Raw genomic sequence first — 12,989 nt, 5'->3', positions numbered from 1 at the left:
GCTAATGCGATCAAAAGCAAAACTGAGCAAGAAGTCTAAATGGATCTGAGGTCGCTCAGATGGCTGACAACTGAAACGAAAGGGCTGTTGTCAAATCAATCTTAATAGAATGTTTCTTTTTCAAATTTGTTCCAACGCTGTTGTTTGCCCATGTTATGAAAACAGGCGATGCGCTGTTTCTCTAGGTATCGGTATCTTTATACATATTTGCTTGTACATCAGGATAATTTATGCAATACCGAATCGCAGAACGCTTTATTTCAAAGGTTTATAATTCGAATTAGCAGATCTTTGCTTTATATAAAATTGTGTAATTGACTTATTATGATAGATATCACATACATATTTGATGTCTGACCATCATTTGTATAATTAATAAAACCATTCCAGGTGTCAATTTGATCAAATTCTTTTAAGCTTTGAAGAGTGTATGACAGGCTTCTTGTTGATAGCGATGAAGCCAAACCGGATGACAGATTGTCATCATTAATATATATATATATATATATATATATATTCATACACTCTTCGAGGTAGAAAACGTTCTATAAAATCTTGTCAAATTCTCTTAAGTCGTTGTTGGGAGATGTAAATTAAAGAGTATTTCATTTTCAGTAACATTGCAAATGTTTGACGTCAAATCAATCCCCTATGTAAACATTTCAAAGCCCGTACTACGAAAACAGGACAAGCTAGGAAGGCCCACAGATGTTGTAGTTTGTTTAAAACAGATTATACTTAAAAGAGAATATTTAAAAATAAATTTAATTTTGAAAAATTAAACCTGTATTTTTCTATATTTCACGGAATTTGTTCAGTTATAGAGAAGTTAGATTTTGGAGTCCCATTGTCTTCACTTGGCACCACACCCACACAGCTCTAAAACCGCTAAAAACGTGTAACCTCTCTATGCCAGAATGTTTTCTTTGACATATGGTGACATTCTGATGGCTTTTTGTTAAGATTACATGTGAAGATTTCATTTTTCAAGAACCGGCCGCCATATCTAATGGCGGGTGGGTATCTTTCGTTCAAATTTCAAAGGCATGCCAAGGTGGGATGTGTTCGTTAGGTTTTGTAATTTTCTATGCAGTAGTTTTGGAGAATATATATATTTGAAACATTAATTATATTTAGCCGCGCCTGTCATATTTGATGATGAATCGGCATCATTTACATCAATTTAAAAGGTCTTATTGCCATACTGCTTTCTGTCAACTCCGGTCAATTGCTATAAATTGAATCGCTTCAAGAATTTAGTTAAATAATTTTCGGTTATATTTTGTAAAAGCGGCCGTATTTAATGATGGATGGGCTTCACTTTTACAAGCCCTATAGCCTAACAAATCCAGACATTTTCTGATATGTTTGATGAAATTGTTTTTTTGAAAGAAATCGGCCAGGTACTTCTATTGTTATTAGATAAGGCTACTTTTGCTTCCTGTTCGGTATTATTTGCACGAATATTAAAGATCTCTGTGTCAAATTAATTTATATAGAGCTTGTTTGAACTCTGTTCAGCGTTTTCTGCGAAGACGTTGTATCAAGCTTTACTATTTTTAGCAACGGGGGCGGCATTTCAAAGATTTCAAAGCTCTTCATTCCAGATTAATTTGTGCCAGATTTGCTTACATTTGTTCAAGACATTTATTTGAATGTTTTGTTGTGGTTTCTAGTACATAAATGGCTACTTCCAAATGTTCTTAGGTGCTATCAATTTAATAACTTTACACAGATTATTTAAAACAAAGACAAAAAATAACGTTTATGTGCGCTGTGATACATTATACATGCTATTATTTATAAGTCCTGCTCTATACGTTCTTCATGCTATTATGTATTATTCCTGCTGTATACGTTCTTCATGCTATTATTTATTAGTCCAGCTGTATACGTTATTCATGCTGTTATTTATTATTCTTGCTTTATACGTTCTTCATGCTATTATTTATTATTCTTGCTGTATACGTTCTTCATGCTATTATTTATTATTCCTACTTACACGTTCTTCATGCTATTATTTATTGTTCCTGCTGTATAGGGGGTTTCACGGTTGCACGGAGTTACTGATCGTAGCGCCTAAAATTACGTCCCTTAGCTCCAATGCGCATGCCCACAAAAAATTTCCAGTTCCGGATAGTTCACCGTTCTACACTTGGTTAGCGAAACATAAAGTTAACAAAGGAAGGTATCTTAGCTGTACTACAGATCATTATGGTTAAGCCAATGAATCAGTTATATATGTCAAACATCTTTTGTTCATACATAAGAATAGTTATAGACATTAAATCAGATAATTAGATTCAGTGTCCATACTTACATTACATCAGATAATTAAATAATATTTACTGTCCATACTTAAATGATATCAAATAATTAAATTAAATAGACTGTTCATACCTGATAATATAAATTCATTATCCATAATTTCAGACACATTTGTATGAACATTTTACTCTGCTCTCCGATTTTAAGCATTTATTGCAGAGTTTTGGTTATATAACCTTATCGAAAACAATCTCAACAATTTGCATTTTTCATGTGTTGATAAATCCTTCTTTCTCAGTTATTTTCGCAAGGCTAATAGTTCGTTGATAACACGTTAAGAAAGTTCGATACTTCAGCTGATTTGTAATGCTGAATATTTTAAACCAGAACAGTTTTTTTTTTTAATGGAACATAGCATTTAATGTATTCAGAGGAATTTCACAACGCAATTATTGCATTAGCTATTATAAAGATAAATGAGTGTAATTAATGCAGACGGAATATTTATGCATATTAGGTTGTAAATGTTCAGATTAAATAACATGCCCAATTAAGTATTTTTTTTTTGTTGTTTCATTTTCTTTTTGACTTTTGAAACATCAAATATCGGACGGTACATGCAATAACTTTGAGCATGATTTTTCTTTGCTTATGCTGACACGTAATAACTCTCAAATTTGCTGTGGTCTTTAGACAACATTTCTGATTGCCACCAGCAAATTCATTCAGAACAGCCTTCTTAAAATTAGTTTAATTCTGTTTGACTTTCCTTGCATCAAATATGTAAGTTTTAAAGATCCAATTACTTCACAGATTCCGTCATAATACTTTGGTTCGCCTTTTAAATCAATATTGATCCACGTGACCGGATGTAATATTGCAAACAGTATGATTTAAAAAAGAGACTGCTTGTAAGAACATACTGTACAAGTTAATAATAAATTTATACTCATAAATATTCATATTTGTTGTCTTTATCTATCAGTCATTCTTTCTAACTTAGCATCATTTTATACTCGTTTTTAACCAGAAGTATGTTTATGTAATATACATATGCGAACACCCATTCATTCGAGGATATACATACCCATGCACCAGATGAAAGACGACATACATTCAGACAGACAGATAGGTGAGAGCCACAAATGCTGTATGCACGTATAGTGTGTCTAATATCGATATTTCTCCAAAGTGTATACTCTAAAATTTCCAACCGTTCAAGGAAATAAAATTAAAATAATCATCAATGAGACTCGTACGTGCGCCTGTCTGTTCAAGCATGGTTGACATTTGTGCATTTAAAAACAAAAACTCAAGTTGATTCATGAAAAATATAATGAACATTAATAGAAAAGCAAGTCTAAATCAATAATTAAAAAAACCCTAAGAAGTTAGAATTTTGTTCTCGTTGTCGTTCAACCTCCATTAGCTGCTATTATTGAAGCTGTACAAAATAAACATATTTTCATTATTCTTCAAGCGAGATAAATTGCAAGAACTTTTTACGCAGGATACACTTTAGCACAATCAATAATACAAACTAGAGCATAAGGTAGTAAGGGAAAGATAATGAAGTTCTGAAATGGGCAGAAAATATTTATTTGAAAGCTGGGAGCAGCGCAAGTTAGTGAAAAAAAAAATAAAAGATGTAAAAATAATTGATCAAATATTGATAGAATTTCTTTTTAAGATAGTGATCCTGCTTGTATAATGTGAGCGGTCTGTCACATTTTCTTGATTTACATCTGCCATCTTAACTGATTGAACTATCCGGAAGTGAGTTGCACCGATATGCCCTCTGGTGTTTTCAAGGGGAGATACTATGCGTGAAAACCCCTATACGTTCTTCATGCTATTATTTATTGTTCTTGCTGTATACGTTCTTCATGCTGTTATTTATTATTTCTGCTGGATACGTTCTTCATGCTGTTCTTTATTATTCCTGCTGTATACGTTCATGCTGTTCTTTATTATTCCTACTGTACACGTTCTGCATGCTATTATTTATTATTTCTGCTGTATACGTTCTTCATGCTATTATTTATTATTCCTACTGTACACGTTCTTCATGCTGTTATTTATTATTCCTGCTGTACACGTTCTTCATGCTATTATTTATTATTCCTACTGTACACGTTCTTCATGCTATTATTTATTATGCCTGATGTACACGTTCTTCTTGCTATTATATATTATTCCTGCTGTATACGTTCTTCATGCTGTTATTTATTATTCCTGCTGTACACGTTCGTCATGCTGTTCTTTATTATACCTGCTGTACACGTTCTTCATGCTGTTCTTTATTATTCCTGCTGTACACGTTCTTCATGCTATTATTTATTATTCCTGCTGTACACGTTCTTCACGCTATTATTTATTATGCCTGCTGGACACGTTCTTCGTGCTATTATTTATTATTCCTGCTGTATACGTTCTTTATGCTGTTATTTATTATTCCTGTTGTATACGTTCTTGATGCTGTTATTTATTATTCCTGCTGTACACGTCCTTCATGCTGTTCTTTATTATTCCTGCTGTACACGTTGTTCATGCAGTTCTGTATTATTCCTGCTGTACACGTTCTTCATGCTGTTCTTTATTATTCCTGCTGTACACGTTCTTCATGCTGTTCTTTATTATTCCTGCTGTACACGTTCTTCATGCTATTATTTATTATTCCTGCTGTATACGTGTTTCATGATATTATTTATTATTCCAGCTGTATACGTTCTTCATGCTGTTATTCATTATTCTTGCTGTATACGTTCTTCATGCTGTTACACCCTTTTAGCTATATGTCTACTGCCAATACTTCGTTCACTTTTGCTATTTTTACATGCTCAAAGGCTTACTAAATCCAAGTTAGCGTATTTTTACCAGTTAAGCAAAAATAGAGCATTATATGTTTGTATGTTCCAGCTTTTGATGGATGGTCCGTTTGGGGAGGGACATCAGGATTGGTACCGGTATGAGGTTGCGGTACTGATCGGAGGTGGGATTGGCGTCACACCCTATGCATCAATTTTGCAGGATATCGTCCAAAAAACGTCCCTGGGAAGTTCTGTCTTCTGCAAAAAGGTGACCACTTTCTCTATTTTTTATATATAAAAATTAAACGTTGATCATAATGAAAGTTTAAATAATTTGATGAGTGTCGTAAATAGCTTTTGTACAGTAAATCGTACTTGATTGACGTCATTACACTTGATCAATGGTCGACAAAACTTAGTATATTATCCAACATAAGACTATGTGCTACTAAATATTTTATCTTTATTCTTTTTCTGCTTGTGTTACACCGAAATGTTGTTCAAAATATTATATTTTTTCATTATTTGTGGCTGATCAAGAAGAAACATTATGAGGTAGTTAATAGAAAAAGTATCACATTTAGCGCTTATTTGCTTTAAATGTCAATTATAAAGCCACTTCGTTTTATGTTTGTACGCTTTGTAAAAAATTCTAACTATAATACTTTTCACCTCTATTCCTGTCGACATATCAAATAGTAGTTAAATAATGTCTTATTATCACGTCTGTGATTGAACATGCAACTAAAGATAAATAACCTCGAGAAGTATATATAAATTCAGCAACGTTTTCCTGATTCCGGCATTCAGTGATTTTGGGTAACGTTTCCACCTTTCTACCAAGGTGTACTTCATGTGGGTGACGAGAACACAGAAACAGTTCGAATGGTTAACAGATATTATTCGCGAGGTGGAGAGCGACTGCAATGACTTAGTAGATGTGCACATTTTCGTTACCGAGTTCAGAAGGAGATTTGATCTGCGTACAACCATGCTGGTAGATCACCGATTTTCTTTTTTTCTTTAAAACTTGTTTTAATTGATAGCCCATGAGCACAAGCTTGATAGAATTTTGACCGTTAAGCAACAATCAACTAAATTTTGCAAAGAAAGCTGGATGTTACATCTCGGCACGAAATGCAAAAAAACAAAAAAATAATTCAATTTCATCTGCTGATTTGATCTGAACATGAAATGTATGGATTTAAGACTGCCATGAAAGGGCATTGGTCACGTACACTGATCTATTGCTACCGTGATGTTTCCAAGATAAGGTAATCTTTTCCATTTTCTAAGTATAATTCCGAAAAGATGATAACGTTCTGCTCAGCCACGTGCAACAGCTAAGCTAAATATTACCTCAAAAATCAATTTGTATACTCTGTAAGTTAAAGCTATGGGCAAGTAACTTTGCAAATATTCAATCCTGCTTTATATGTTTCATTTACAATACACAACAGTTGGGAGTATTGTACATGTACACTGTAAACAAAATATATGACAAAAACGAGGACATTGAATGCAAGAAGAAGAAGAAGAGGGGAAAGGAGAAGTAGAAGCAGCAGGAGGATGATGATGATGAGAAGAGAAAATATTTTAATAACATTGACAAAACAATAACAAAAATGAATAGCAAACGTCAGATTATTTACTGTTGATACTGCTATTACTATAGACTACTACTACTCTTAATACTACTACTAACAATACTAATCATTTTTCTTTAAGTATATATGTGAGCGGCACTTTCAAAGGGTAGCTGGAAAGAGTCTGTTCACCGGCTTGAAAGCCACAACTCATTTTGGAAGACCACGATTCTATGACTTTTTGGAAGCTCTCCGCTACAGTCACAAAAAGGTAGTTGGCATGCTTTGATCCTCCAGGCAGTTTTGGATTTAATATGAAACAAAATTAACTTCATGTGTGTCTACATACTTCAGCGTCACCACTCTGACAGCGCGAGAATGCAATATTTTTACGACATATGACTGTTCATCTGTTGAACATTGAAACAGTAGAACCCTATGAAATGAGAAGGGGGTTCCGATAGTTTAAACTCAGTGTCACATTTGACATATATAACGTTATATTCAACTGAATGCGTTTTAAAATTTTGGAGAGGCTTTATATTTTGGTAGAGGAAACATACAGGCGAAAACTTCTTTATAATTGGGAAAACTTCCTTATATTCGTGAGGTAGAGATTGAGTGATTCTCAGAAATTTATCTGAAGTTTATTTCCTTTCCAACGACATAAATCAGATAAGACAAGTTTAAAGGAAGGTCTTCTTAATTTTTCCACGAGACACTGACTACTTATGAACTAACTTCAATAGTAATACATTATTACATTGTCTTTTCTTCCCTTTAAAATCAATTGCGATTGTTGTATGTCATTATAATGTTACCCAGCTCGGAATTTCTGATAGTTGTCTGTTACTCATAAAACTTACAACGCAATCGTAATGCAGTTAATGGCAGTCTGTTTCAAGTTAATTTAAAATGCATATATAAAGCATTTAATCGCATTTGTTATGGCGTTTAAATGTTTACCTTCATTATTGTGTCAGTGAAAAAGTCACTGCTGGTTACGTCCGTTTCCCATCAGTATTATTTAAAATGTACTTAAACATTTAATTCTTTTTATTTCAACAGGTGGAGAAGATCGGTGTGTTTAGCTGTGGGCCTGTACCAATGACACACAGCGTAAACAAGGCATGCAAGGAGCTCAACAAGTTTAGCAGACCTACCTACATTCATCACTTTGAAAACTTTTAGATCTCATTTACAGTTTTCATTACCAATGTATTCATTCAACTATTTAAAAAATTGATGGCAAGGAAGAAACATGTAAATTAATCATTATATTTGGTGGAGGTTGGCTATATATTTGAATAACTAGATGATCGTCTCCAGAAAAGACCTTTAAAACAATGATTTTTCGCAACAAACAAAGTATTGGCAAATACAATTGACATTGATCTACGCAAAATAAAACAATTGCAAATGTGTGTGTGCCTGTAAGAGAGAGAGAGAGAGAGAGAGAGAGAGAGAGAGAGAGAGAGAACAAAAAACGACAGTGCTTCGACAGCCAGGGAAAATCTGTTCCCATAAAATCTGTTCCCATATTATTCGATTATTAATGTTCATGATGCATATAAACTTCGTGTTAGATTGATATTTTAAGCCATGCTATCTTTTCCGTTTAAGATGTAACAGTCTGTTAATATAAGGTACATGTTTCAGAGTTATAGAGAAAACAAAAGCATATCAACTTGTTTATTACATTTGGTGTTAAGGATTTCAGTGGTCAGCAAATCTGCATTATTTTATTCTCAATGTAAATAATAGTTGCAATCATAAAATACCTATTTATTACAAGTGTTCTTTTAATGTTGTCGTACAAATGTGTTATATTTGCCCTGAATAGACCTATATGTCTACCTTGATTAATTGCCAACAAGCAGATCTCGGGAGCTGATGATCCCACCTTTCCCTGTAAACAGGGAGTGTAGTTGTGTTCAGAAAATGGCTACTTGACAGTGGTGATACAGTACATTACTCAAGGTACATTTGTACAGAAGCCACTAGTCATTAAGCAGAACATTCAAACACTTAATGTATGATCTCAGCAGTAACACTGACCTAAACAGATGCAGATAAAATTATGCTGAAGTACACAACAGTATAATGCTGCATATGAGAATTTTCTTTAATCCAATATTATTAAGGTAATAATTGTCTGCAACCAAATTGAAAGTATCAGATAATCAGAGATCACAAGCCTACTACATGATTACTCAGCAGTGAAATTTTGGACTTAGCCAAGGTTTCGGTTTCGTCAGTATAAAGTTGAGTGGCAAACTGGAGTAATTGCGCAGAAAGGAAATGAGGTGGGTCAGGCAACCACGGATCATTATTTTGCCAAAATAATACGGTGCATTCTGAACAGATACCAAAGCTAAATAATAGATCTTACTTACGGTATCCTAAATAATAATATGCATACTAAATTTGTTAGTAGGCTAACAACGGAGTCCTTAGTGGGCACGCCAATCAGGGTCCAATGTTCTGCTGAAAAAATCAACCGATATCATCAATATAATGCAACACATCCAACCGCACTGAGCTTCATTTTAAATCCAACGAGTTACTGTACATAATGCAAACGAATCGTCGCACAATAATGAGCTATAATTGCACTAAACATAACATAGACTGATGATAATTACCCTCATCAAAGGTCAACTAAAACTGAGTCGTTTCGCTGAAAGACATTTAAAACAAAAATGTGTTTGTGAGGAAACAAAGGTAGGTGGATTTATGGATCATGCTCTATAAGCCATAAAAAAGGATGATCAAGCTATCCATAAAATCAATTTTTGAAATTTATTAATAATTAATGGTGTTACTTACTCTAGGGTAAACACTGATGGTTTATAAATTAAAGGCTATAACTCCACTAAACCATGTCGGAGCAAGTTTGCAATTAAGATGTGTCAAAGTGTCATAAAAGTAGAGATGCATATCAAATATGTAGGTTAAAGAAAACAAAAACTATTGAATGTATTGTGCTGTAAGATGACAGCTAAACTCGGGCAAAGACCAAGGCCTCATCAACATTAAACCGCGTGCTAAATTTGAATTAAGCCCATGTAAAATCAACTATGCAGAAGGGAAGGTGGGACAGACGGAAGGAAAGAAGGACATCTAAGTCCAGTTTAGTCTTCCCATGTTTGATTCAGCATTTGTTAAGAGAAAGGTAGTACTGTTGAATCGTTAAAAGATGGGAAGGAAGACAAATTAGAAAAGGATCAATCGATAATATTAGCATTTTGCTACACTATAACACGCACTTAATCTGCTTACGAAACAAAATGTGATTTGTTCAGACATATTAATGATGATGTAAATTGTATATCTCATGTTGATAATGGTTATTGATTTCATTGGCATTGATCCTTATATAATTGATATGGTTTTGAAATGTTGCTGAATATATTTGCTGGCAAATATATTATTGCTTGCTCTCTTATTTTTGAAAGTGTTCATCATTCTTATATTATTATCTTCATCTTCATCATCATCCTCTTCTTCTTCTTGTCTAGGTTTACATTACGGTTACACTATGAAAGCCGATACAATATAACTTTTGTTATGTAAATATGGTATCATTATCAGCTGTTTTAAAGACTCACAGTTTGAAAATCATAGGATTAATTGTGAAGTAATTGTATGTCATGGATTCATGTATATTCCTTACGTGTTGTATTATGGGAATAATACTATTAATATAAAATGTGGCGTGAAAAAGTTTTGCGGACAACATGATAATTCATAAAACGCAGCAGATGATTCGACAAAACATAGCATACCAGTTTATCTGCCAACACATAATGCATCGGAAGACCTAACGTTAACCAGACCTACAACACCAGCATATCTGACAATAGATAACACAGAAACAGATCTCTGACACATTTCGTATCAGTAGATTTACTGACAGACAACGAGCATATCTACCGAGGCATAATGCACCAGAAGCTATGGGTCTACATTGTTAACTTCTCAGAAAACTTTCCAAAGGGAAGTAATTTGTTTATATCAGATATTAGATGCAATATTTACTCTACTGATATTAACTTGTCAGACACGAATACTGAAAAAATATATGATAACATAGATAAACACGAGAAGGACATGATAAAATAATAAGATTAATAATAATACGTTTCACAGAGAAATATTATTGAACTATAAACCTGCAGAATGCATAGAATACCATAGCAAATTACATATAAGTGAAGTATTGTTGTAGACATCAACATCCATATCAAAACGATATCATAGATATTTTGTCATGTTTTAGGACCCATGAATTTAAAGGTAGACTGGTTAATGTTTCTCTTAGTTAAAGGAGGTAATAAATGTTTGTTAAAATATTGGCCATTGTGCAGCATTCTTTTCTTAAACGAAGGTTTTGTTGCTATTTGAAGAAACTGCAGGTAAAAATATAGTAAAACTTATGTTATCTCCATTATATACCGATACACTTTTTCCTCTTTAAGGGTATATGTTAATCTTTCTTTTTTACATCAGGCCGGTCACTCTGTCATGAAATATGATATATTCAAAAATGATGTCATTTAAAGCAAGTGTGGGACGTGTTTTAATTTGGGAACCTTTTGACTTGAGTACGTTTTGACTTGGATATGTTTCGTTCTGGGTACGTTTTTACTTGGGTACGTTCCGGTTTGGGTACGTTTCGACTTGGGTACGTTTCGGTTTGGGTACGTTCTGAGTGTAAACTGCTGAATTGGCTGGGGAAATCGTAGGAGTGTGCTAAGAGAATTTAGTCTTGTGGGTGGAATGAGGGAGGTCAGATTATGTTATGCCATGAGAAACAAAAATGCTTTCAGTAATTGCAGTACTCAAATTTTAATATATTAGTACTTGATATAAAAAGTAGTTTTGTTACTGTATTTGTGACCATGAAACATGTATAAAAGAGCAAGTTACCCTGTATTTTCATGTTACGTTTTCTTTAATGGGCGCAATGATAAGTATATTGTATTGTAGGTTAGCAGTCAGTTGGTCATCATTTGCTACGTATTAAATTAAATTTACATTGCAGACAATTCGAATCATAACAAAATCAGTATCAGAATTTTTCAATTATATATATATATTTATGACAGCAGTAAATATTAATTAATTTCATTGAGTTGAAAGTTATTAAGTGTTAAAATGGAAGTATAGATATGGGCGAAAACTAGTTCCAGAAAACCAATTTAATGTATAATGTGTTTACCCTTTGTTTTGAACAATATTTGTGCAACTGCAGATAATTGCGTTGCAAAGAAATTGTGAGTTTAAAAGTCTATACCTGGTTACGTTGGAAGTTTGAATTCCAAATGTTCAATTTCCTTGCTATAATCTATTTTAGAAATAAATGTACTGTGTGTATTTATGTTTAGCAGCATAAAGTGTGGATATTATATGTTGGAAGTAGTATAGGGAAAATGTTATGTTGTTGTGCAAAAGTATTTTAATTAAAACTTTTTCAAAAATGTCAAATTGAGTCATTGTAATATATATCCGTTATATAATGCTAGTAATAGTACTTGCATTTAATTTCAGCTGAAAGACATGTTATATGGTTCGTTACACCATTAATAAAATTCACTCACAATTTCTAGAGAAATATTTCATATGTATACAAAGTAATATTCTATTTCAAAATTAAATATATTCGGTAATCACCAGGCCGATGAATTTGATATAATTAAATGATGCATCCAATGCATCCGTTTGCAAGTTCGAATTATGTACACTTGCTTTACTAAAAAAAAACTCATACACTGTGAAAGCTAGACTCGTAAATCATAGGTCTGTGATAGTTTAAAAATCCAGAGTGTGCATTAACTTGAAGATTTTATGATGCCAATATGGATTGGGCTCTGGTGATTGTATAGAAATTTCAATTAACCTATTAAGTACATGTCCCACATTAGTGATCAATTAACCAAGTGTCAACAAATGTCGCTGACTCGGGTGTACAATCTGTCATTTCCAAATTCGTCATTAGCTAAATAGATTGCATCATCTTTTTTTCAAATCGCAGTACCTATGCAAAGTAACACATAAAACAGTATATTCCTATTCATATCCATCCATATCTAACTCTTTAGGGCACTCTATTAAGCAGATTATTTTACATTTTGTATCCATTTTCTGTAGTGTAACATGATATAAAGCCGTACCTACTTTTTGTATTGAGAGAGAGAGAGAGAGAGAGAATGAATTCGCCGTTCAAACTCAAATTGTTTCCACAATTCTGAAGACTACGAGTTTGACAGTCTACCATTATCACCATATACTTGCCCACCTGAATAGACCATTATCCTTGGTC

At 33.2% G+C, this 12,989-nt stretch overlaps 1 protein-coding gene across 1 annotated transcript in view; it reads left to right on the top strand.

Moving 5' to 3' along the window:
- The window catches only part of LOC149801861 (dual oxidase 2-like), an 85,416-nt gene extending 77,277 nt beyond the window's left edge, over window positions 1-8,139 (top strand). Inside the window, exons 28-31 of the mRNA XM_089956227.1 lie at window positions 5,188-5,346; window positions 5,923-6,075; window positions 6,807-6,935; window positions 7,733-8,139. Coding sequence (XP_089812353.1) covers window positions 5,188-5,346; window positions 5,923-6,075; window positions 6,807-6,935; window positions 7,733-7,855 — 564 coding nt within the window. The 3' untranslated portion in view covers window positions 7,856-8,139. The remainder of the gene's footprint in view (window positions 1-5,187; window positions 5,347-5,922; window positions 6,076-6,806; window positions 6,936-7,732) is intronic.
- Window positions 8,140-12,989: the final 4,850 nt, after the last annotated feature.

This window comes from Sinohyriopsis cumingii, chromosome 4 (genome assembly GCF_028554795.1).
Source record: "Sinohyriopsis cumingii isolate HCF-2022 chromosome 4, ASM2855479v2, whole genome shotgun sequence".
Lineage (NCBI taxonomy): Eukaryota > Metazoa > Mollusca > Bivalvia > Unionida > Unionidae > Sinohyriopsis > Sinohyriopsis cumingii.
Note: the sequence above shows the minus strand (reverse complement) of the source record. Positions and strands in the feature narration are given on the sequence as shown.